The 27,668-nt window shown below is 38.0% G+C and overlaps 1 protein-coding gene and 1 long non-coding RNA gene across 2 annotated transcripts in view; one reads left to right on the plus strand and one right to left on the minus strand.

The window, feature by feature from the left end:
• The first annotated feature begins 295 nt into the window (after positions 1-295).
• Positions 296-27,326, plus strand: LOC142870940 (uncharacterized). The gene is made up of 3 exons (XR_012919282.1): positions 296-682; positions 22,770-22,869; positions 27,127-27,326. It is a non-coding gene; the product is annotated as an uncharacterized LOC142870940 (long non-coding RNA).
• The window catches only part of LOC105865351 (amine sulfotransferase-like), a 34,184-nt gene continuing 20,058 nt past the window's right edge, over positions 13,543-27,668 (minus strand). The window contains exons 3-7 of the mRNA XM_012753840.3: positions 27,106-27,311; positions 23,911-24,037; positions 23,022-23,116; positions 21,483-21,666; positions 13,543-19,689 (exon numbers count right to left, since the gene is read on the minus strand). Of these exons, the coding sequence (XP_012609294.1) occupies positions 19,580-19,689; positions 21,483-21,666; positions 23,022-23,116; positions 23,911-24,037; positions 27,106-27,311 (722 nt within the window). The 3' untranslated portion in view covers positions 13,543-19,579. The remainder of the gene's footprint in view (positions 19,690-21,482; positions 21,667-23,021; positions 23,117-23,910; positions 24,038-27,105; positions 27,312-27,668) is intronic.

The following is a 27,668-nucleotide window of genomic DNA, read 5'->3' on the forward strand; positions in this document are numbered from 1 at the left end:
TAAAAACATTTTCATCAATTGATCAAGACATGAATTTGTTTTATGTGTTTTTCTATTTATAAACACCTTAAACTTAATTAATGTTTTTTATGATTAGTTATATTCAGTATTTCTGTCAGGAGCTCAGCTGAACTGGAGACAGAGCTGAGCTGTCTAGTTTCACAGTAGCCAATTAAAGCAACCATGAGCCAAAATGAAAATAACAGCGAAGTCTTTGATGACTTCCTGCCCTGGCACAAGCATGAGTTTAAAACAGGATAAAGCACAAAGTCCCCTGTCCATTTTTCCCAGGAACAGTGTGCTGCTGATGGGTCAGCTGAACCACTACTGACTTGGGTGTTCCATTATTGAGGGAGCTCCAAACAAGAAGGCTTTTTGAGTTTTATGGAACTTAGGGTCCGGGGGAGGCAGAGTTAGGAGTGAAAGCTATTAGGTACTGAGTTAGAATGGTGAAAACTGTCTTCAAGCTTTCCTCCTCCTCTCCCTGATAAGGAGGACTGGGCAGAAGTGCCTAAAGAAGACCTCTGCCCAAGTCCTCACATGAAGAGACCTAGGAAAAAAGCCACCTGGGCGAGATGCAAATTTATGAAGAGAACAACAGGCCAGCATCCTTGACTCTAATTCCCTTCAGTGACTGCAGTGCATCGGCTGTGTACTGGTGCGGGGAGGGCAGTTTTCTCAGGTGAGGCCTGCCAGGTAAAGTCTTTGTAATTGCCTATGGTCAAGCTTGAAAAATCAACATGTTTTTAATCAGCAGCTGGACTCCTCATTTCTTTTTAATATTTTAGACTATATTGCCTTTTGAATCATGTAAGGCAGCTAGTACTAGCAAAGAAAGGCTTAATATTCTCCTGAACCCAGTTATATGACCATAAATTACTTTAGCTTTCCTCTTCATAACAGTGCTGTCCACTATGCTGCTTTTATTGTTCAGCATCTCATGAACCCATCAATTTAGCTACTTTTCCACTTTTTCCATAGCTTTACCCCACACTGTAGATGTTATTTTAGCACTTTCTGTAGTGGCCTCATATAGAGAGTGATGAATGTCCTCTTTCTTTTTTGGTGATGTACCACATTAGAGGTTCATTAACATAAATTTATAGCTACGGTGCTATAATTCATGCCTGAACAAAGTTTATCTAATACAAGTTCTTTCCTTTTAAGGCACATCACAACCTTTTTGCACTTAGGAATACTATATGGCACCTCAACACTATTCTGGGGCTTATTTATTTATTTTTGAGACAGTCTCACTTTGTTGCCCAGGCTAGAATGCCATAATATCAGTCTAGCTTTGAAAGTTGATCCAGTCAGGATGAAAATGCACTTTCTTGCCCTAGTTTAATTCTCTTTTCTCATGCAGATCTCACCTAACTGCTCTTCTCTTTCATGAAACAAAGATCCAGTCTCAATAACCCATAACTGACAGTTCTGAAACACTATTTCTATCATGTACTTTATACCAGATGTGATCATATACAGATAACACATTAAATTGGAATGAAATTCAAGTTCAATTCCATTACAAATGACTATACTTCAGTTTCTTAATAGTTGGGAGATCTTCTACATGTAAGTAATTCCTGGCTTTAATATTGACTAACTGTGTGACACTTTAGTAAAGTATACAAGTCCAACTTTATATTTCTGAGATACATTGGAGGAAAGAGATTGTAGGAAATGTTAGGAAAATGAAGGTAAGATTTAAGCTTTCATGTTAAATTGAATAGTTACAAATTTAAAAAATTGTAGAGAATTATCTTAGTTATATATTTACATTTTATAGTAAATTTAAACAATGAACACTGGTTTTACAGAAGTAAATGAAATCACTGCTAGGCTCTGGTGTTTATGAAAATTCTGAAGAACTACTATTACTTCCCTAGTGAAGTAATTCTAGTTGGGATGATGATATAATCCCACGTGAAAAAGAATACATTTCAAAAATAGAACTCACTGGTTGAATTTAAAATACATAACCCCAATGAGGTTGAATTGAATTAAATGATAAATGTTGTAGGTAATAAATATTAAGATGATTTGTTAACTACTAAGAGCTTAGATTAGTAAAAAGCAGGCCTAGAGCACAGAGGAGGAAGAATCATGTATTTGTTTGAAAAAGAACTTCCAAGAAGAGGCTGTAGCTCAGGTTTATAGAATCTAGGTGGATGTGGGAAAGAGCTTAGAAGTCTCAGTTCAAGCTCCATGAAGTAGGCACCTCCTCTACAATACCTAGAAGACCACACTACTTCTGATTAGACCCTAGCATGACAAAGGGCACAGCACTCTCACAAGGCAGCCGATTCAATACAACTAGCAGGAAAACTATTATCTATAAAATGAACCAAAATTTAGGAGCGAAATGCCTCAAACTCTTTGAACAAACAGCCTTGGGCTTGACGATGTCAGGGTGTGAACTCCATGAAGGGAGCCATGCAAGGCAGTTTGCAGTCTTCATTCAGTAAATATTCACAATAATTTATGCAGCAAAGTTACTATGTTCCTTATCCAGAGGGAACTAGACTCCTGGCTATGCACTAAGACCAAGCCTACATAGTTAGTAAGAAGCAGAACCAGGATTTTGCCCAGGTTTGATTCCAAAACTCATCATCTCTCTTCTCATCTTGATTGACCATTTGAGGCTTAGATTAGCTATGTCCACTGCATGTTAGACAAATGGAAAGGAAGAGAGGCCACAGAGAGCTTGGAAATTCTGTGCATTTGACTGAGTGAAATCTAATGAATACAATATAATCTACTGAATCTGTTAATAAATAGTTTCAATGATAATCGCAATTTCGTATGACAAAAAAATGAGATAGCATTAAAAAATGGCAGTGTCCCAGAAACAGTTAGTTAGGTGCAAGCAGAAGAATGCGAGATCCCGGGAACCTATGGCGCGTGGGGACAGTCCGTTGGGTTGGGCTGGCGCGCTGCGCTGGGGCTGCGACGCCGCCCCCTCCGCGGCTGCCTGGAAGCGCCCCACCCCCTCCGCGGGTTATGGTGCCCACTCGTCCCAACGTGGCCACTGGGATCCCCAGTAGCAAAGCGAAATACTTGATCTCCAGCACTGACGATGGACACATTAACCTTCAGAAGAAAACGTTAACTGTTCAAGCTAGCTTTGAATCAAAAAGATGGTCACGTGTCCTGAGATCTCACTTTTTAAAGTTTAAGAAAAGCCCTCCTAAGATTCCTTATAAGGCCATCGCCTGCGCCACTGTGCAGTTTTTGATCGGCTCCTTTCTCATTATCACGGGCTGCCTTCTGCTGGCAGGCTACATCAGCGAAGTGGAGGCCCACCGGGCGGTTCCTGTCCTGGTTATTGGCATCCTGGTGTTCCTGCCTGGTTTTTACCACCTGTTGGTCGCCTATGGAGCATACAGAGGCTGCCAGGGCTACTCCTACCATGACCTTCCGGACTGTGATTATTAGCCCCCTCTGCAGCAAGGACAGAAGAGTCACAGCTGGGACTGAGCAGAGCTTCAGGCATTTGGCAGACGCTGTGGAAATCTGCACCTAAGAATTAAGGAATTAAGTAGCTTTGTAGATGCTTAGCAAAATTATGGCCAGAGTTTATAAATCCATCCCAAAATGTTAAATGAGTTTGCCATTAGCCAAATAGTAAACTGGGACATGCTCTATTTTTAATCATCCTTTGTCAGGTAAAAGCTCCAGACAAAAGAACAGCAATGTTAATTGTATGGGGAAGTAAAAAGTTATGCTGTAGAGCAAATGTTGGGCCACCACGCTATTACAAGTTGAACACTTCTTTTAAATAGTCCTCATTGACAGTTTTTCCTCGTGGCAAATAAAAAAAAGGTGGTATGTCTAATTCACATTATTGAGTAATTTATTTTGAAAATTTATGATTATCCTATCTCCTACACTGTTGCTAACTTTGTATTCTTTTGATGATCTCGATAAAATGAAATATCAATGGGTGGGTGGGGGAAGAGAATTACAATTGTGTTGTGCGGAGGCTCCATGAGCCTTAGAGTAAGACAGAACAGGTTTAAATCTCAGATGCAAATTTTTCTAGCTATCTGACCTTGGACAAATTACCTTAATATTCTGACACAGAGTTTGAGACTATAGTTCCTATGGTTTGAGATTTCAGTAGGGGTCAAATAAAGTATTTTATATCAACAACATGGCCCACAGTTGTTCCCCAAACTATTAACTCCTCATTGTAATATAGGGTTCTATAGGAGACTGCACTTAAAGTTAACTAAAGCCACGATGAATTATATCCATTCACTTCAAACTAACCCAGGAGAGTTGGCCACCCAAGAGAATTAGATTGCTAATATGTAGAGTTACAATCTCAGTTTAAAATCAGGACACTGTCTTGCTGTTTAATTGTACTAACCCTCTCCTCTTGAGTCCCATATAAGGAAAAGCCAGGATTTTGAGGGCCTGAAGTTGATATAATTTGGAGAAGTCTCAAGAAAAATAATACAAAATTATGATTATAAAATTAATTGTAAGGCATGGCAATGAGATTATACAAGTGTGGGGCCCTGCAGCTTGAGTTTCATTAGTTTCTTGGTAAGTCTGGCTCAGAGAAGTTGAGGAAGGAATCTAGAGAAAAATAACTGACTGTGAGAATATGTCTGCAATTAAGGCTGTGGCTTCAGATTAAAGACAACAGATGATAAAGCAGTAGTGTTTTCTAGGGTAAAGGAAACCCTTTTTCATCCTATAAAAAGAAATACTTTCTGAAATGTTGTGTGATCTTCTTATATAAAGGATAAAGATTTAGACTTGTGAAAGATGAAGAAAAGACTATATTTTCTGGATAAAGAATATCGACAGTTCTTAAAGGAGAAGAGAGATACTCTCAAGTTTGTTACTTTTAGAATAATCAACATGGGCACAAGTTAGAAAAAGAATTTGGTAGTCTTTTCTGGGGATTATATTACGCACCTAGATTTATAAATAAGCTGGAAAAATGATAAATTTCTAAATATTATTTTGAGATCTAGCAAATTTTTAAAAATTTATTGTATTTCAGCATATTATGGGGGTACAAATGTTTAGGTTATATATATTGCTTTTGCCTCACGGCCCCCCACCCCCGACAGAGTTTCAAGCATGTCCATCCCCCAAAGGGTGCTCATTGCACTCATTATGTATATATATACCCATCCCCTCTCCCCTCTTCCATCTGCCTGACACCTAATGAATGGTATTCCTATATGTGCACTTAGGTGTTGATCAGTTACAACCAATTTGCTGGTGAGTACATGTGGTGCTTATTTTTCCATTCTTGGGATACTTCACTTAGTAGAATGGGTTCCAGCTCCATCCAGGAAAATGAGATCTATCAAATTTTTGCTAAATGGACAGGGATACTATGAGCTGTAATTTGGGCTTTAATAGCATCATCATAATTCTCTCTCTTATTAGAAACCACAGAATATATAGAAAAGTCCAATGGAAAAGTAACTGGTAAAAAGGCCACCACACATTTACAATGAGTAATTAAAATTATAAGGGACTCAGTCAGGAAAAGGCGGTGCCCTTTGTATAAAAAGAACTCTTAATCAAATGTGCAATGATAGTTAAGGAATGTCAATTTAGAAATCAAAGATCCAGGTAAAGGCAATAGTGTAAATGTTGGTTCACAGACAAATCTTATTACAAAGAGAACAATGAGGCAAATAAAAACAGCAGGATTGTCAGAGTGTGACCATAACATACGAGATGATATTAGAAATTCAAGCATTGTTTTAATTCCAGACATGGTATGAATAATGTGTACTGTAGCATTAAAATTTTGGTTAACCACATCACCTGTCTGATAACTCTTGTTGAATTGTAAATTACATATATTTGGATTTTCATTTGATATTCAAAGTTCAGATCAGTTTCCCAGAACACCATCTTTTTCAAACAATTACATTTCCAAGCACTGCCTGAGAGCTGTGGAATCATAGTTAACTAAGGCAATTCACTAGACACAAGAGATAGGTAGAGTGAGAAAACATTACCAAAACTCACCTAAAATTTTTTGCCAGAAAAATATTTCAACAAACATTCTGATAGTAGGACCCTATTCCTGATTTTGAAGCAGAGCACAGTACTTTATTATGACCTTTCCTCAAAAGTCTTGTTTCTCTGTCCTTCCAAGAATGTGGACCACAATGTCATAATTTGCTTTACAGACATCTTTCATGATTTTAAAAGTAGCCTGTTCACCACAGATTCTACATCTTCATTAACCCACGGCTTTTCAAGAAATTTGCTGATTTTTAGCACAGTGTTTCCGAGGTCCTGAAATGGGTTAGGGCGATTATACATGAATCCCATGATGAAGGAAACAATTTGCATGCCAGAGTAAAGCCTCACAATGTAACTATGTGTGCGTAAGGATCCTGTAGGGCAGATACAGCTCAAAGATATATGTGTTTCTATCCGTAGTTTGAACAATCTGAGGAAAATGTTCAGGAATTAACTAGAAATACAAGAAGAAATGCCTTTTACAACATCATTCCATTCATTTCTGCCTGCATTTGTATCCATGAGGCCAACCCTGACTACCCTAGTCACTAATGCAAACTTCCCAACACCCTCCTGTGTGTCTCATCACCAGTTCCCTACTCCACCTTTTCACTTTCCAGAGCATTTATCACCTTCCAATTTACTAAACAATTTTCTTATTTCTTATGTATATTGTTTAGTGTATATCTTTCCTCATAATATATTAGTTGAAAGGAAAATAGGGATTTTAATCTGTTTCATAAAGTGCTTAGAACAGTTCCCAGCATGTAGTAGGCACTGGATAAACTTGTTGTAAGAAAGAATGAATGAATAAATTACTATTGCTTAACTTAAATCAAGGGAAATATGAAGGTTTAGGGATAAATTAAGCCCATTTGTTTTTTGAAACTTTTAGTCAAGTTTCACTCACTGATAATATAAAATAACTTTATCTAGAAAGGCTTTATGCAAGTATACTTTAAAGGTATTTGTTCCATTAATTATCATATGCTCACATTTACATAATGTCTTTGAAATAAAATTAAAGAGATAAAGGATAAATAAGAGTTGCCAGGCACTGTAACAACAACATGAAACTACACACATGGGGGGGTGTGGAGCAAGATGGCGGACGAGAAACACTGCCAGACAGAGTGTCTCTGCAGAAAAGACAGATTCTAGCAGAAATTAGAAAAAAGAAGCAAGAAGACGAGCATACAGTGGACGAGGGCCTGAAGGAGGGGTACCTGAGACCCCAGGAGACTGCACGGGAGGAGGCTGCGGAGGAGAACTGGAGGCTGAGACCACCGGAACAGCCCGGAGACCAGCGGCAAGGGTAGGTGGATTTGCTGTTTCCCCTCCCCTGCATTTGGGACTGCTGATGGGCTCCCCAGCGGGTGGAGAGACCTGCGGACGCCAGCCCAGAGACGGCCACCACCAGCCAGCGGTGAGCCTGTAGCAGATGTGGCACCGGGTTCCCAAGTTCCTCCGGGCACCTCCGTGTGCACAGACCTGAGCCGCGTGACAGGCGCCATATTGCCTCCTCCTCCCCTCTGCCGACCCTACCCGTGGCTGCCCAGAGAGACAATACAGCCACCAGCCAGAGCCACCTCCAGGGAATGGGACCTTCCCTTCTGGGACCCTACAGCTGACTCAGGGGAACTCAGACTGTGAGCTCCCTACCTGCCAGCTCTCCCAGGTGCTGCTGGCACGGTGTTCCCAGGAGAATGGTGCCAACTCAGAGGCTGAGAGACATAGACCCAGCTTGGGCTCCCTGTGGGTGAATTGGGACCGGAACTCCTCTCCCTGGTGGGGATACAGTTTGAATTCTGGGACCCAGAGGTTGGACCTGCAGACCAGATCCCCTGCACCGAGGGCTAGCATTGCCCGGGGCACAGAAGGGTTATACGTGAACAGCCTACTGAGGTGTGTGTGCCTCCAGGGGCGGATCAGCATCCTAGAGGGCAACCCTCCTCCCAGGAGGAGGCCGTGCACCCAGCCCAGGTGGCGTTCCTGTGTGAGGAACCTCCCCACCGGCATCACATTCCGGGGAGGCCTGTTGGCTTGTGGTCTGGCCTGCTGGCAGAGGCCCAGGAGTAGCTGCGGAGGTGGGGGGGTAGAAAGAAGCGAGGCCCACTCCAGACTGCAGGTCTCAGACAGGCCCACCCCCACACCCAGACTTTCTGGCTGAGCAGGACCATTCCAGCCCTGCCCTGACAGCTTTTCCTGGAAGCAGAGAACAGAACTTTGACCCCTGCTAACTGCCTGAGGGCAGGCTTACCCAACCCAGCTCCGCCCAGAACACGAACTGATAACAGGACACAAAATAAACAGCATAGCCTGTTCCTCCAAGCAAACGCCACCTACTGACAGGGATGGCATCTTGCAAAGCCTTTCCACGGCACCCACTGACTCAATATACAGGGAGTGGTCCAATCTCACCCACAGACACCACCTAACGCCTCAGAAACTAAACATGGTGTGTGAATACCCAAACAATAACCTAAAGGAAAGAAACAACAACTGATCAACATGGGAAAAAATCAGCGAAAGAACTCAGGAAATATGAAGAACCAAATGGAAAACACACCCCCAAAGAGGAGCAACAGCCCCCTAGAAACGGACACCAACCCAAATCAGGCAACCAATATGACAGAAGAGGAATTTCGTATGTGGATCATAAGAACACTCACCGAGCTGAAACAACAACTCAATAACCAACACAAAGAAACCACAAAAAGCCTCCAGGATATGGAAAAAGAAATAGACACAATGAAGAAAAGCTTAACCGAACTCCTGAAATGAAGAATCAATTCAGGGAACTACAAAATACAGTGGAAAGTCTCAAGAACAGGGTAGATCAAACAGAAGAAAGAATCTCAGAGCTTGAAGATAACACCCTCCAATTAAATAAATCAATCACAGAAATAGAGCAGAGAAACAAGAGAAAAGAGCAAAGCCTACAAGAGCTATGGGATTATGTGAGGAAACCTAATGTGAGGGTCATAGGGGTACCAGAAGGGGAGAAGACAACACTAAAGGGTTGGACAAGCGGTTTGAAGATATAATAGAGGAAAACTTTCCAGGCCTTGCTCAAAATCTTGATATACAAGTTCAAGAAGCTCAGAGGACCCCTGGGAGATTCAATGCAAACAGGAAGACGTCACGACTGACCAAAGTATCAACTAAAGAGGCCCTTCTAAGAGCTGTAAGACAAAAGAAGTAAGAAACATACAAAGGAAAGCCAATTCGAATAACATCAGACTTCTCTAATGAGACTTTACAAGCAAGGAGAGACTGGGGCCCCATTCTCACTCTTTTGAAACAAAACAATGCCCAGCCTACAGTATTATTCCCTGCAAAACTAAGCTTCGTATATGAAGGAGAAATAAAAACATTCTCAGACAAGCAAAGGCTCAGAGAATTCACCAAGTCAAACCAGCCTTACAAGTACTTAAAACAGCGTTACGCGCGGAACATCATAATAATAACACACGAATATAAAAACAACCAAAACCCAAAGATATTAAAGGCCAGATATTACAATGGCTCAAGACAGAAGTCATAGCAACAACATCCAACCCAACAGAATGAACAGTAATCTACCTTACCTATCAGTTCTCTCAATAAATGTGAATGGCTTAAACTCTCCACTCAAGAGACATAGGTTGGCTGAATGGATAAGAAAATACAGGCCAAGTATATGCTGTCTTCAGGAAACACATCTAACCTGCAAGGATGCATATAGACTAAAAATAAAAGGGTGGAGATCAATATTCCAAGCAAATACAAGCCAAAAGAAGGATTGAGTGGCAGTTCTAATTTCAGACGACTTAGTTTTTAAACGAACAAAAGTAGTGAAAGACAAAGAGGGCCATTATATAATGGTGAAGGGCACAGTCCAACAAGAAGAGATAACAATTTTAAATATATATGCACCCAACTTAGGTGCACCCAGATTAATAAAGCAAACCTTACTGGAGCTAAGCAAATGGATTAATAGCAACTCCATAATCACCGGAGATTTCAACACCCCACGGACGGCACGAGACAGATCCTCCAAACAGAAAATTAATAAAGAAATAATGGACTTAAACAAAACTCTAGAACAATTGGGTCTGACTGACATTTACAGAACATCCTACCAAAATCCACTGAATATACCTTCTTCTCATCAGCTCACGGGACATTCTCTAAGATTGACCATATCCTAGGACACAAAGAAAATCTCAAGAAATTTAAAAAAATAGAAATCATACCATGTACCTTCTCAGATCACAGTGGAATAAAACTAGAAATCAACCCTAACAGAAACTCACATTTCTACACAAAAACGTGGAAATTGAACAACCTCCTACTAAATGATTACTTCGTAAATGAAGAAATCAAGACGGAAATAAAAAAATTCTATGAAGAAAACGACAATGGAGAGACAAGTTATCAACTCCTCTGGGACACAGCTAAAGCAGTTCTGAGAGGAAAGTTTATCTCCATAAATGCCTATAACCAAAAGTCAAGAAGATCACAAATAGACAATCTAATGAAATGACTTAAAGAGTTGGAAAAAGAAGAGCAGACCAACCCCAAACCCAGCAGAAGAAGTGAAATCAACAAGATCAAATCAGAACTAAATGAAATTGAAAACAGGGAAGCTATTCAGGAGATTAATAAAACAAAAAGTTGGTTCTTTGAAAAAATAAAAAAAATTGACACACCATTGGCTAAGATAACAAAAAGCAGAAAAGAGAAATGTCTAATAAGCTCCATCAGGAATAAAAAAGGAGATATCACAACTGATCCCAAAGAGATACAAGATACAATTTATGAATACTACAAAAATCTTTATGCACACAAACTGGAAAATGTGGAGGAAATGGACAAATTTCTAGAAACACACAGCCTCCCTAGGCTCAACCAGGAAGAAATACATTCCCTGAACAGACCAATCTCAACAGCTGAAATAGAAACAGCAATTAAAAGTCTCCCTAAAAAGAAAAGTCCTGGTCCAGATGGGTTCACACCCGAATTTTACCACACTTACAAAGAAGAACTAGTACCTATCTTGTAGAAACTATTCCACAACATTGAGAAAAATGGAAACATCCCTGACACCTTTTATGAAGCGAATATTACTCTGATACCAACGCCATGAAAGGAAGCAACAAAAAAAGAAAACTACAGACCAATATCCCTAATGTATATAGATGCAGAAATTTTCAAGAAAATCGTAGCTAACCGAATCCAGACACTTATCAAAAAAATAATCCATCACGATCAAGTGGGCTTCATCCCAGGGATGCAGGGATGGTTCAACATACGTAAATCTATAAATGCAATTCACCACATAAACAGAAGCAAAAACAAAGACCACATGATTCTTTCAATAGATGCAGAAAAAGCTTTTGACAAAATTCAACACCCTTTCATGATATGAACACTTCCAAAAATAGGCATAGAAGGGACATACCTAAAAATGATACAAGCCATATATGACAGACCCATAGCCAACATCATGCTGAATGGGGAAAAATTGAAATCATTCCCTCTTAAAACTGGAACCAGACAAGGCTGCCCACTATCTCCACTTCTGTTCAACATAGTGCTGGAAGTCTTGGCTACAGCAATCAGACAGGAAAATGGAATCAAAGGTATCCAAATAGGGGCAGAAGAGATCAAACTGTTTGCTGATGATATGATATTTTATCTAGAAAACCCCAAAGATTCAACCAAGAAACTCCTGGAACTGATCAATGAATTTAGTAAAGTCTCAGGATACAAAATCAATACACAGAAATCAGAGGCATTCATATACGCCAACAACAATCTCATTGAGAACCAAATCAAAGACTCTATTCCTTTCACAATAGCAACAAAGAAATTAAAGTACCTAGGAATATACTTAACCAAGGACGTAAAAGACCTCTACAGGGAGAACTATGAAACACTGAGGAAGGAAATAGCAGAGGATGTAAACGGATGGAAATCCATACCATGCTCATGGATCGGCAGACTCAATATCATCAAAATGTCTATACTACCCAAACTGATCTACAGATTCAATGCAATACCTATTAAAATCCCATCAGCATTCTTCACAGATATAGAAAAAATAATTTTACGCTTCATATGGAACCAAAGAAGACCCCGAATATCAAGAGCAATTCTAGGCAACAAAAACAAAATGGGAGGCATTAATATGCCAGATATCAAACTATACTACAAAGCTGTAGTAATTAAAACAATATGGTATTGGCACAAAAATAGGAATATTGACCAGTGGAACAGATGTGAGAATCCTGATATAAAACCATCCTCATATAGCCATCTAATCTTTGACAAAGCAGACAAAAACATACGCTGGGGAAAAGAATCCCTCTTCAATAAATGGTGCTGGGAAAACTGGATAGCCACCTGTAGAAGGCTAAAACAGGACCCACACCTTTCACTTCTCACAAAAACCAACTCACGCTGAATAACAGACTTAAACCTAAGGTAGGAAACTATTAGAACACTACAGGAAAAAGTTGGAAACACTCTCCTAGACATCGGCCTGGGCAAAGAATTTATGAAGAAGTCCCCAAAGGCAATCACAGCAGCAACAAAAATAAATAAATGGGACATGATCAAACTACAAAGCTTCTGCACAGCCAAAGAAATAGTCATGAAAGTAAACAGACAACCTACAGAATGGGAGAAAATTTTTGCATCCTATGCATCCGATAAGGGACTGATAACTAGAATATACTTAGAACTCACGAAAATCAGGAAGAAAAAATCAAATAACCCCATTATAAAGTGGGCAAAAGGACTTGAACAGAAATTTTTCTAAAGAAGACAGAAGAATGGCCAACAAACATATGAAAAAATGCTCAACATCTCTAATCATCAGGGAAATGCAAATCAAAACCACAATGAGATATCACTTAACCCCAGTGAGAATGGCCTTTATCAAAAAATCTCCAAACAATAAATACTGGCGAGGTTGCGGAGAGAGAGGAACACTCCTACACTGCTGGTGGGACTGTAAACTAGTTCAACCTCTGTGGAAAGCAATATGGAGATACCTTAAAGCGATACAAGTGAATCTACCATTTGATCCAGCAATCCCATTGCTGGGCATCGACCCAAATGATCCAATGACCCTCTACAAAAAAGACACCTGCACTCGAATGTTTATAGCAGCACAATTCATAATCGCAAGGCTGTGGAAACAGCCCAAATGCCCATCAATCCAAGAATGGATTAATAAAATGTGGTATATGTATACCATGGAGTACTATTCAGCTCTAAGAAACAATGGCGATATAGCACATGTTATATTTTCCTGGTTAGATCTGGAACCCATACTACTAAGTGAAGTATCCCAAGAATGGAGAAACAAGCACCAGATATATTCTCCAGCAAACTGGTATTAACTGAGTAGCACCTAAGTGGACACATAGGTACTACAGTAATAGGGTATTGGGCAGGTGGGAGGGGGGAGGGGGGTGGGTATATACATACATAATGAGTGAGATGTGCACCATCTGGGGGATGGTCATGATGGAGACTCAGACTTGTGGGGGGAGGGAGGGAAATGGGCATTTATTAAAACCTTAAAATCTGTACCCCCATAATATGCCGAAAAATAAAAGAAAAAAAAAAACTACACACATGGTAAAATTGCATATTACTATACACACACACACATGCAAACATCCCACTAAAGTGCTTATAAAACTAATGATATATGAATAAGCTCTGGGATCTGTATGAATACCAATTTCCTGGTTTGATCATGCATTGTCATTACTCAAGATGTTTCCATGGGAAAAAGTTGCTTCAAGGGTGCATGGGACCTGCCTGTGTATATTTTTTACAACTTTGTGAAAACTTACAATTATTTCAGACAAATGGAGTTAAAACATGATTTCTTAGACTAGATGTGAAAAAAAGAAAAAAATGGTAAAACTTTTCAAAATGCCCATGTAAATATGTCATAAATACATGTGTCTGAATATATATTTTTATATCTATGTTACAACCTGGTTTGACAATATAATTCTTGCATTGTCCACTTAAACACACAACAGATCTTCTTCATAGGTAAGAAAGAGAATATTGAAGTCATCCTAATGAGTGTAGCAGTCTCTAATAAGACCTAAATCAGGAACTGCTAACCACTAGTAGAAAGAAGAGTAAATTTTAATAAATCAGAAATTCAAAAATATAATAACAAGCCCTAAAGGAAAATAAAATTGCATATACAACATCTAGTTTCTTTTAGCTTTTTGTACTGTGTTTGATCAACCAATATTTTTGTCTCTGACTGATAAAACTAAACACAAACAGCCCTCGATTGTCAGAAACACAGCAGGGTCAATTTAGTAAATCATGAGTCAAAGAGGTCTACTGTCATAGGTTAGCTCTTATAACCTTGGTTAAGGGACTGTACTTATTAAGCCTTGTTTACTCTTGAATAAAGAGGTAGTAAGACTACCTACTTTCCAGGGAACAGAGGAGATAAAAAGATCATAATTGTCAAAGTATGTGTCACATAAAGACAGAATTCAATACGTGTTAATTTCCTATGCTTATTCTTGAAATAACTAAAAGTAGCTTATTTTGGTACTTCTCCTAATTCTAAAGACAGTGAGACTATGTAAAGCCACTAAATTACTTCTTATTTCAACATTGAATCTTTTATTCAGGTCACCATTTCCTTTAAGGGTCTTCTTCTCATGGTGTGGACTCCTGAGTATTTATTGTCACAAAGATCATATTTAATGTTCTCTGCTCTGTCTGCAATTGCAAAGTCATAAAGCAGGATGGTTGCTCCTATATTTAGTAGATTAAATAATACCTTCACCAGTGGAAGATCTTTCCATGAATGCCTCTATTGTATTTAATGTCAAAATCTTTACCATTAATTTTTGAGAAGTCATAATAAAATATCATTAGGATTTCTTAATACCAGAACATGTAAAAGAGAATGAAATTGATTAATTATCTCAGAAGATTGTCTCCACAGTGATTAACATTCAATAAGTTTTATATTATTAGATGGTGTTTCAGTCTGCCTTCAGATGGTTGGTCCTAGGCAATGGTTACAACTGAAGAAAGTGAAACAGAAAACAGGAAATTTTGTGCCTATGGCTAATAACCTTTCAGGTAAAAGTATTGTTATACGGTCAAACTCCCAAATCAGAAAATTTTCTATAAATTTTCTCATTTGATAATAGAGTAAATTTCATGATTACATAATAACCTCAGAGTTTTGCCACGTTAGTTGAATAAGAGAGAAATATAACTAAATTGAATATTAAAGTACTCAGTAACAAATATGCTTTTTATATAATTAAGTTACTAAATCTTATAGTCATGGTCTTTAATGATTATTGTACGTATAATTGAGCTGCTTAGCAGGATCAGATTAGTTGTTTCTTTGCAAGTACTTCCATTTGCTTTATAATTAGTGGACAGCTGCAACCTAATAACTAGTACTACATTTTAGGCTTCTGAGCAATGGAATTTCTTTTTTTTATGCTCACTATTCTTTGTATCATCTGAGCAGTGTCCCAAAAGTTGATGAGTTATTTCCCAAATAAACATTGTGCAAATCTGAAAGAAAACATGATTTTCCTAAAGTGAATCTATTATGCAACAATTCTCAACAAAATGTTAGCCAACAAAATTTAACAACATATTAAATAGAGTTTTCATCATGACCAAATGTGATTCATCCAGAGATGTGAGGATATTAATTCACATACATGAATTAATTCATGTGATACACCATATCAACAGCATGAGGCCAAAAACCATATGATCATTTCAATTGATGCTGATGAAACATTCAATAAACTTCAACCTCATTCCATAATAATAATTCTAAAAAAAAAAAAACCAGGATATAGAATAAACTACCTCAACACAACAAAAGCCATATATGACAAATGACAGCTAGTATCAGACTGAATAGGGAAAAGCTGAAAGTCTTTTCTCTATAATCTAGAACAAGACAAGGATGCCCACATACACTGCTGTTATTAAATATAGTACTGGCATTTCAGCTAGGCAATCAAACAAGACAAAGAAAGGGCATCCAAATTGTAAAAGAAGAAGTCAAAATATCCTTTTATGTAGATGACATGATCTTACATCTAGAGAAAACTAAAGACTCCACTCAAAAACTATTAGAACTGATAAACAAATTCAGTAAATTTACAGGGTACAAAATCAACACACAAAAATTACTATCATTTGTATATATCAACAGTAAATAATCTGAAAAAGAAACTAATAATGTAATCCAATTTACAATAGCTACAAATAAAATAAAATACCTAGGAGTACACATAACAAAAAAAATGAAAGATCTCTATAATGAAAATTATAAAACATTGATGAAAGAAGTTGAAGAAGAAGCAAAATTTAGAAAGATATTCTATGCTCATGGATTGGAAGAGTCAACGTTCTTGAAATGTCCATGCTACCCAAAACAATCTACAAATTCAATGAAACACCAACCAAAATATCTATGACATTCTTCACAGAAATAGAAAACATAATCCTAAAATTTATATGGAACCATAAAACACCCAGAATAGCCAAAACTATCCTTAGCAAAACAAACAAAACTGGAGGAATCACATTGTTTGACTTCAAATTTTACTACAGAGCTGTAGTAATAAAAATAGCATGGTACTGGCATAAAAACAGACACATTGACCAATGGAACAGAATAGGGACATGGAAATAAATCCACACATCTATAGTGAACTTAACATTTGACACAGGTGTCAAGAACATACGTTGGGGAAAGGACAGTGTTGTCATAAGTGGTGCTAGGAATACTGGAGAAATGTATGCAGAAGAATAAAACTAGATCCTTATTTCTCACCATATGCAAAAATTAAATCAAAATGACTTAAAGACTTAAATCTAAGACCTGAGACTATCAAAGTCCTAAAAGAAAACTTTGGGGAAACACTTCAGGACATTCATCTGAGCAAGGACTTTCATAATACCCATAAAGCACAGACAACCAAAGCAAAATTGGCCAAATGGGATCACATAAAGCTGAAAAAGACAGGAAAGGAAACAATCAACAAAGGGAAGACACAACCCACAGAATGGGAGAAAATAATTGCAGACTACTCATGTGACAAGGGATCAGTAGCTAGAATATATGAGGCACTCCAACAACTCAGTAGGAAAAAAAAACAAATAATCTGATTTAAAGCATGGGCAAAAGACATGGATAAACATTTCTCAAAAGAAGACATAGAAATGGCCAACATGTATATGAAAAATGCTCAGCATAATTGGTCATCAGGGAAATGCAAAGGAAAACTACAAAGAGATATCATCTCATCCAAATTTAAAAGGCTTTTCCAGAAAGATAGGTAATAATCAACGTTGGCAAGGATGTGGAGCAAGGGGAACCCTGCTAAACTGTGTGTGGAAATGTAAATTAGCGTAGCCACTGTGGAAAACAGCATAGAGGTACTTCAAGAAACTGAAAATAGAATTACTGTAGGACCCAGAAATCCCACTGCTGGGTATGTACCCAAAAGAGGGAATTCAAGATATCAAAAAGGTATCTGCACTCCCGTATTTATTGCAGCACTATTCACAATTGCAAAGATATGGAATCAATGTAACTGGCCAGGAGAAGATGAATGGATAAAAAAATTGGGTGCGTATACACAATGGAATATTATATGGTCACAAAAAGAATGAAATCCTATCATTGGAATACATGAGTGGAACTGGAGGACATTATATTATGTGAAATAAGCCAAGCACAGAAAGACAAATTTCATGGGTTTCACACATATGTGTGAACTAAATATTATAAAAATTGATCTCACAGAGACAGAGAGTAGAATGATGGTAACAAGAGCCTGGGAAAGGTAGCGGGCAGGAGGGGATAAAGTGGGGATTGTTAATGAGTGCAAAAAATATAGTTAGATAATTAAATAGAATGAAGAATATTTGATAGTACAACAAAGTGAGTATAATCAACAATAAATTAGGGTATACTTCAAAATAACTTAAAAAGTGAAATTGGAATGTTCCTAACACAAACAAATATTAAATGCCAAAGGTGATGGACACCTCAATTGCCCTGATTGGATTAATTCACATTGTATGCCTGTATCAAAACATCACATGTACTCTATAAAGATATACAAATATTAACATTATGTACCATAATAATTAAAAATAAAAAAATATTTTAAATAAGGGGGAGAAATGGAATGCTTCTCTGGAAACATATGTCTCCTTTTAAACTTACACACATGAAATTTGTGAGCCTGTGAGACAAAGGAGCCCAGAAAGGCAAAGGCAGTGTACAAGGAGGGACAAGGGGAATGGTGAATCCTCTCCTGGTGCAAGAGTTTCTGGGCCCTTTGTGTTCTTCTTTAAAGCAGTAGATTATGAGAGAAATAATGTGTGTTTCTTAAGAAAGGTGAACAGAATGATAGGGGGAATTGAAATAAGAGCAGGTGAGGCAGCCAGCAGCCCAAGGTGGAGACAGAGAGAGTGGGTATCCCGGTGCAAATGCAGAATCAGCCGGCTGGTGGTGTCACCATCTATAGTACTGCCAACCTCAGACTAACTGCATTGCTTTCCACTCAGCCAAGTCTAACTCCAGAATCTCAGATTATGGATGAGCAGGCGAAATCCACAAACAGCAGCAAAGCATTTAAAAAACACAACTGAATGAACATCGTCCTCCTGTTAGCTACAAATTTACATATACCTCTTTAGGAATAAACTTAACTGCAACTTAGTAAGGCTTTTATAAGGACCAGGTATCTGTAGCAACTGATGTGAATAAAAACGCAAATAAATGATGAACACAAAATATTTCTGAATGGCAAGTCTCAATTTATAAAGTCAATTTTAAATTACTTCTTAAATGTAAAGCAGTAACTAACAAAATTCCAACAGGATTCTATATAAGAGTTCATAATGTCATTTTAGAAATTTAAGTGGAATGGTTTTAATAAAGGAAACAAAAGCAGAACAGTATATACAGAGTCAACTTTTATACCTACAATTATTTGGAAAATAATAACATCTATTTTAAGTAGTAAGTGATGTTACGTGAACTCGTTATTCATAAGAAATAATTAAATAGTATTCTTATAGCCTGAGAATAAAATCCAAATAAAAGAAAGATATGACTTATGAATATATGAATACATTTGAGAAAGAGTCCTCCAGAGTAAAACATAAAACACACAAGCCATGTAATGAAAGAGGGACTCATAATATTACATGAAAATCAAAATTCTGAATATGGCAGAAAGATCATAAGCAGTTTGTAAGTAAATGTAAAACAAAAAGTACAACTATCCACGATTATATACCAAAGCGACATGAGGAATTCTCACTGGATCAAAAATGCAGGAATGCCTGGAAATGGAAAGCTCTCCTGATGGCAGAAATATAAAGGTCATTATATTAATATTCATTAATAAGTGAGATCTTGTAACGTGGTTCAGAGAATCAAAGATTGAAGTGTATGATTTAATGTATTTCCTGCTGAAGGTGCTTTCTTAGGATTCTGTGTGCTGAGCTTAATTCTGTGTTTCATTTACATCCCGATGAACTGCAATGGAAAGTCTTTCATCTGCTTTTGAAAACTCTTGTCAAATTTTTCATTCTGCTCGACAGTCATGTGATTTTTCCAGTCTCCAATGGTACCTAGTAGAAAGTAACAGAAAACTTGCTTTGGTGAAGTTTTGTGGTGTGGTCAGGGGCAAAAGAAACAAATATCTCAGTGCTGAAAGAAACATTTTCCCACTTTTATTTTTTTGCCCATTAAGCTCCCAGGCATTCCTCTACCTGGCTAAGACTCGCCACTGTCTCATTTTCTGGCAAGCAGATAAACACACTTATCATTGCAATTTTGCTACAATTAGATATAGTCATCACCCATAGTCTCAGTGTCAACACCTGGGAAATTGAAAATTACTACAACTTGATCACTGTTTATTTCCAAGGTCACATTTGTTCCCATATTCTACAGAAGTCTCCTAAAAATTCTATAGGATAAATCATCACTGAGATAACACTTACAAATAAGGACTTGGATGCTCAGAGAGATTTTATAAAACACCCCGTGATCATATAGTTTCTAATGGCAGAACTCAAATTATTCCACCTTTGCCCCAATTACTTGTGACTTGGCCTTGAACTAAACTTGAAAAGATGCACAGTTGTCATGAGAAATAGTAGCTGACACAAAGAGAGGCAAAAGAGGAAAGATTGATTTGAAAAACAGGGTGTACTGAAAGCATACTGAAAACTGAAACAAACGGCTTAAGCACTGAATGAACTAAGAACACAAACGCCTAGTGCAGCACTGCTAAAGTGAAAGCAAACTGTGATAAGGTGGATAAAATCAAGGAGAGATCTGTTTGAGTCTCTTTAAAATAAACACATGGCTCACTTCCACAAAGACATTTTGCTCACTCTTATATTTCTTATAGCCATATCGGTCTCTCACTATCAGGGTTTCCTAAGGACACAGAAACACAGAAAAATGTTTTCTTTCAAATACAAAAAGCAAGTGCAGTGCTAAGGGAGGTGGGCAGTAGCTTTAGCATTTGGAAGCCAGTAGGATGTGTTGGGACTAATGGCAATGTCTCTTCAGGTCAGCTCAATGCTACCAGTGATTCAGATATTTCAAGAGAGTGGGAAAAGATACAGCAAAGAGAGGAAGGAGAGGAAATACTAACTTAGAAAAATACAAAACCAATATTTATTGCATCTTGACACAGGTATATAACTCTATGAAATTATTAAGTGCCAACCCTATGTCTATAATTCTGTGTAATACTAAGTTAACAAACATGAAATATAATATAGAATGATAGTGTAATTAAAGTGTTTTAACATTTTTGATTCTAGCAGTTATATGAAGAATCCATGCATTCTAAAAACTGATTCCCCAGACCAGATAAATGAAATATAATTATAAATTTTTTAAAAGTGAGATCCTAGTTTGATAAAAGGCATGTAGCTAACAGTGTACTCTAATACCAAAATTAGAGCCAATATGTGTTGTTATCCACCACAGTCAGAGATCCAGGATAAATCATGGTGATGCAAGAGTGGCCATTGATGGCCAATAGGCTTGTCAATACTCCATTGTCAGGTGGTGTGGCCCTGTTTAGGAGGAAAAAGCGTCTAATCCCAAGTGAATATCCAGTTGGTGGCAGGTAAGCACTGTGCTAGGATTCAGTAGATTTTCAGAGACCATGTAGAAAACCTTGCGATTTTAGCTTACCCATCAAATACCTTTCTGGAACCAGGCAATGTAGGCACATGGAGAGCACCAGGCAGACATTATGTAATAGAAACTGACTAGAGAAGGGAAAGGGCCAAGAGGGTTCCACTGTTTGAAACTCTACCAGGAAACCCTGGGGCTGTACTCTGTTCCATCTGCACCACAGGGGAAAACAACTGTTTACTGCTTCACTGCTAATCTTCACCTTTGCGAAGAAAATGGCCTTCACGTTTTAATCCAACATTCGTCTTAAGTATGTTTTCAAAGTTTGCTAGTGGATCATCCTTCATGTTCTCAAATGTGGCCTGTCTCACCACAGCATCCACACTCTCCTCATTCAGGTCTTCACCCAGAAATTTGCAGAGTTTTAACACAGAACTTCTGAGATCCTGAAATAAATTACAGTATGGTAAATTATGCAATATATAAGACATGAGACATATGCAGGCATCACAGCTAAATAATCATTGCAAGACTAAAACATGTAGCTGCTTCAGCTTATTGTAAATTTGGACTTGGCCATTGCCACTTCACTTTTTATTCTTTACTGATAAAAATATTTTGTTTGCTATTTGAGAACTTAGGTTATTTGCACATTTTTCATTTTCTCTGTGTTCACTTAGCAAAGTTTCTACTGTGAGGCACTGTCCTACGTGATGTGAAAGTGAACACAGGGACAGGAAGGAAATCAGTGCTGGGAGTTGAGTCCAAGGTCTAGGGCAACAGAGTGATTGAGGAATAGAATTGAGAGAAAGTTACAACACAGAAGAGATATTTATTCTGGGTCTTCAAGGAAAAACAGTAATTGTCTAGGTGGACAAAACAGGAGATATGCAGTGTGAACATAAGAAAACGAATACACAGTACCATTGTTGTATGGTATGTGTGAGATATCAGGCCACAGAAAAGTTAGAAACTGGTATCCTCAGAACATGAGGGAAACAGGCCTGGGATCAAAAAGTAAGAGACATGCCCGGAGAGATGAGCAAGACCAGACTGTAAGGAAGGTTGCAAATTGGTCACATGGACAAAATGGTACTCACATGTCAGCCCCAACTTTCGTCATTGAAACAAAAAGAGGAAAACAAATGTAAGAAGTTTCTGAGATTGACTTTTGTCCTGCAGAGAAGGTGGCAACAAAACAAGGGACACAGTCCCTCTCTTCCTGTATCAGGTGCTTCCAGATGAGGACATGAGTTGGAGCCCTGACTAGTGTGTTACAATTATGGAGAGATCTGTCACTGACAGAGCAAATATGACAACATGGAAAGGAAGAACATGCTTGAGACATTCATGACATCCTTGTGTTACTATGCACAGCCTAGGAAAGCCAGCCTCTGCATCTCAATTACTAAATAATAGATGTTCTTGTATTTAAAGCCACTTGTAATTGACTGCTCCTATGAGCCAGATTCTTGCCAAGGAAACATAGACATTTTCTTATTTATGTAATTTTTCTTTTCTTTTTTCATTACAAACCCTTCTGTTGAAGGATGACGTTCAATGGATTCCTGTGAGGGAGCTGCTCTGCTGTATTCAATGTTTTCATTGAATTTATTATGCAGTGGATAACTGAAGACAACACAGATAAGGTAAGAGATACTGGAAAAAACCCTCATGTGAAGCTTAATCTTGGATCTCAAATTCCATATTGTTCTTTGGGTGTTGTAAGCATGAACTATGAATTCATTAGGCCACGCTAGGTAAGACCTTAGATCAAAGGACAAACACGATCTCATCTCACCTTCTTCATTTCTTCATACATCATGAACTGAATATTGAAGTCATTTCTGTGCTCATACCAACCTCTGATATGGTCAAACCAAAGGCTTCCTACCACTGTGGGAAGAAGAGGTAAGTAATTAGGTAGATATGTTGAGAGGGTTGAACAGGTTATAAGGTGTGGGAATCTTTAGTAACAAAATAGTAAACAGACGTCTGTTGCTAGTTTCTAGATTTTCCTTGCCATGTGGTGATTGGGGAAGCATTTAGCTTTGAGCAGGGAACAATTACACAAAATCAAAGACAAGTTAGTCTTTTAAAATGCAGTTTGTATGAACAGAAAGCAGCCTAATGTGTGTTGGGTAAAGACCAAAAATTGAGAGCAGCTGGACAAACAATTCCTCTCTTCCTGCTCTTCTTATTGTCCCCAAACACACACAGAGAGACATTTCTACTCTCTGTGTGCCACCATAGGGTCCCAGAGGAGTCACTTCTGCTCTGCACAGTGACCCAGAACTGAAGCTTAGGCGTCCTGTTTAATATTATTATCTCTGTCTCTGCAGGCCTTGCTCCTTCTCACCTACTTACATTGGATTCTTAGAAAAACAAAGTGGAAAGGAACTCTCAGACACACACTTCTGAGTTACTGAAATACTAATCTGTCCACACTCTTTCCATGGAAATGATTTTGTAAAATAGTCATCCCTTGGAGAGTGGGTCAGACTAGAGCAATTGGCATGAATGGCAGGAATTGGTCCTTTTAGACAATCCTACCAACGGGTTGCTAAATTGACCACTGACCACCATTCTTCTCTATTTTCACCACCCTCTTTTCCACCCTCCAAATTCATAAAGCTCGAAAACTCACCACAGCACAACAAACATATTATTTGGGTATTAATATCAGTTACCTTTCCCTTCCAAAAATTGTTTCATAAATGCCTCCATGGTGTCCTCAGCTTTAAAGGTTGAATATGTGTTTAGAAAATGGAAATATGAGCACATAACATCCTTAGGGTTTCTGTATACATATATAATCTGCAAAAGAAAGAAAAGGAATTATTGTTTCTGATGCTTTCATTTATCATATTTTCTTCAGAATGCATCTCAATTGGATTAAGCCCATTACTTATAGCTTTCATAATTCCCTAAGTGTGTCCTCAATATTCACAGCTTCTCCTTTATATTTAGTCCTTCTCCTTCCCTGCAACACCAATCAAGACACAGCTCAGAAGTTACTTCTTATCTTGCTGAGGCAAAGAGAGCAACTTCATTCTTCAATCCACCGACTCACTAACGCCTATGGAAATGCTTCATATTCTATAAAAATATGTGAGCATAGCAATAATTCACTAAAATGGTTTAAAATCATATTGTAAAATTTATGGTTTGCTTTACACATCTTTTTATGGAAGTTTTACATAATTTTTCTTGTATATTATTAAGTCAAACTCAAGTGTTTGGCACACAGATGTTACTTACTAAGTATTTTTTGCTTTGAAACTATGCAGAAATGAAGAATTTGTTGGTTTTTTTGTTTATTTTTTGTTTGTTTGTTTTCTTTTTTTTGGCAAGTCAAATGAGACAGTGAGAGTTGAGACAGAATACTGGAACATTTTATTACAGGAACCTTGGTTGTGATCAATTATTTGCAAACACCACTGCACTCAGATCAGCCTAGAAGATTTGTTTTTTAAAATTGTCTTGCAGAAACAACCAGAATAAATTAACTCCAAATAAAATTAAGGCATTCAATCATATTGGAATATAGAAAATCATTAATATCTACTCTAAGCTACAACTCACTACCTCAGTCTATCTTTTCACAGAATATTTGGGGCTCTGATAAAATTATAGGTCTGCTTCTTTGTTTTAAAATGAAAACTACAACTTTAGTTACATCTCTGGGAAACTTCCAAGTTTGGTACAAAGAAGGTTTCATCCACGGGCAGCCTCCCTGGCACAGCCTGGACCTAGCTCCTAATGCTGTGAAGTGAGGTGATGGACGCAGGGTGTATCTGCAGGTCTCCTCAACCCTGAGTGCTCTCCCAGTGCATAGAGGGAGAGTCCTTCAGCTGTGGAATATCAACAATCGTTGACATTGTTGGAAAGGAACAATGGCTATTTATATCTTGAAAAAAAGAGCTTTCTTTCATTTCCTTGCTGTGATTCTTAGGGTCTAAAAATGGCTTCTTGTCATTCATCCATTTGCTTACGTAAAAATGATACACGTAAAGCTGTTAATAGTATCCTTGAGTCACTTCTGCAATGAGTCTTGGTCCTACCCATCTTGTATAGATAATAACACATGTTATTGGTACAGGGAACTTGGGAAATGGAGAGGTTTGAGGAAAAATAAAATAATCTGTTTGGATATTTCAAGCATGACATGTCTATTACACATACAATAGAAGATATTAAATAGTTCATGTCAGTAAAGAATTGAGAAAAGAGGTCAATTAGATATACATTGTATTAAACATGATATGATTGGATAATATTACCTAGCAATTAACTGCACATGGAAAGAGGAGAAGGAGAGGGAAAATATCTGGAATCATCAGCATCGAGAAGCTGGACTGAGCAGAAACCATTAAGGAGGAAGGGTCAATGCCTCAGCAAGTTATTGTGTGGTAGAGAAAATTCAAGTACTGTTTTTTGAATAGCAACGATGTCTATTTTCTCAGAAACAGGAAAGCCCAAGATTAATTTGGAGCAGAACTGGTTAACTCATCATCTCAGAGTTGTCATCAGGGAGTTACAGTCTCCCTGCTTTTCTACTCTGACAAGCTGACTCTCCTCCATCTATGAGCAGTCACTGCTCTTTCTTCCCCAAGGCCTCCTTAAGGAGTGAAGAGACTTTTCTGAGAAGATCCGCAGTAAACTCATTTTCCTGTGTCATAGGCCAGAAGTTCATTACAATGAGAACACCCTAAAAGGAATAAAAACCATAGGAGGTAGCAGCCAGATAACTAGGGGTTTGAAGTCGCAGTTAACTTAATTAACTTGATTGCTTTTATTTTTCCTTTTTGGATGTTCCATTTGGGTTTTTCACCAGGTTTATTCTTTGATTCCTTCTTGGAGCTTTCTTCTGCTTCATATATGGTAACTTTCAGGTGATTTCTTCCTTCATTCTTTCAACCAAACCACCTGCCAAGCACCGTTGTACACACTCTGAACACAGCAGTGAGCACACCTGTACCTCTGCCATGAAGGTGCTACGGTTTGGCCTGAAAGATTGAAAATAAATGAATACCTAAATATATATTATATCAGATGCCAATCAGGGCTGCCAATAGTGGAAGATGAGTTATAGAAAACTGTGGCTGAGGTTGGAGAAAGAAAAGAACACAGGAGTCTAAGAATGCACACCAGGAGGCTGGGCAGGACTAGGACCAGGCTGAGGCAAGTGCAAAGCCTGAGCTATAATCTTCAAGGAGGCTCTCACACTCAGGCTCTTGCCAGGGCTGATCCTGCAGTTACACAAACACGAGAGCATGTGCATCCTTAAATGTTCAGCCCAAGTGCCTAGTTAGTTTCTGCCTTGTGTGGCTCTGCCAGAAGATAATTCCCATGAACTTGTTAAATCACATGAGGGACACGCATAGAGCCAGAGATAAAGGTAGAGAGCCAAGTGCTGACATTTTCAGTAAATGGTGGTCAGTGATCCAGGAAGGAAGGTACAAAGGGAGAGAATGTCATTATACAGAGGAGTGACTAGGTCCTAAGTTCCCTTGACCTTTAAAGTAACTAGGTCTTTAGGGAGAAAGGGGCTTGGGAATTAGGTTGTGAAACCTGGGAAGGCACTAGGGGTGAAGGAGGGACAGGAGTGCTCATGTGATATGTGTATGTATAGATGCCTATTAATGTTTAAATTAGCTCTATTACCTACACAATTAGGAAAGAGACAAGATGAAAAATCAAATTCAATATTATAACATAAGAATGCAGGTGTGTGCTGAGAATGACAGAATGTAAAATGCATTCAATTTCATCCTTTGCTGTTTGCTACCAGCTGAATGAATGTGGTGTCAGTGTAAGGAGGTACAAGGAGGTAAGGAAAGAGAGCAGTTCTTGTCAGCAGTAATAGTATTCAAATGCCCTACTTTGGCTTTTTTGTTCTTTAGCCCTCTTGGAACCAAGTTGTATGGAAGATGGGTAACGAAGAGACGAGGAGATGGTCTTTTGCCAAAATCTATATGTTTAGAGTACTCAAGAAAGGGGACACGAAGATTTGTTTCCACATTTTCTGTTCTTTTGCGATGTTCTTCAAAATAAATCAAGCTTAATATCTGCCGACACCAGATGGTTCCTATAAAAGAAATAATTTTGTTTATATTAATGCATGGCTCTCATAAAAATATATATAAACAGTTTTGTGGTCAAATAAAGTTTGTTTGTTGTTATGTTTACATAAATGTTGTATGACAATTTGATGTATGCAAAGTGACATAATGCTAAGGTGAACATATATTGCTTTAATTTTTCCTTTTTGGATGTTCCATTTGGGTTTTTCACCAGGCTTATTCTTTGATCCCTTCTTTGAGGTTTCTTCTGCTTTGTATATGGTAACTTTCAAATTATCTTCTGTGCTTATCTTTAGAGTTCTGTCTTGAACCTCATCCTTAGAGCATTAGCTAATAAATCACAGAAAAAGGGAATTGCAGTG

Source organism: Microcebus murinus, chromosome 5, assembly GCF_040939455.1.
Source record: "Microcebus murinus isolate Inina chromosome 5, M.murinus_Inina_mat1.0, whole genome shotgun sequence".
NCBI lineage: Eukaryota > Metazoa > Chordata > Mammalia > Primates > Cheirogaleidae > Microcebus > Microcebus murinus.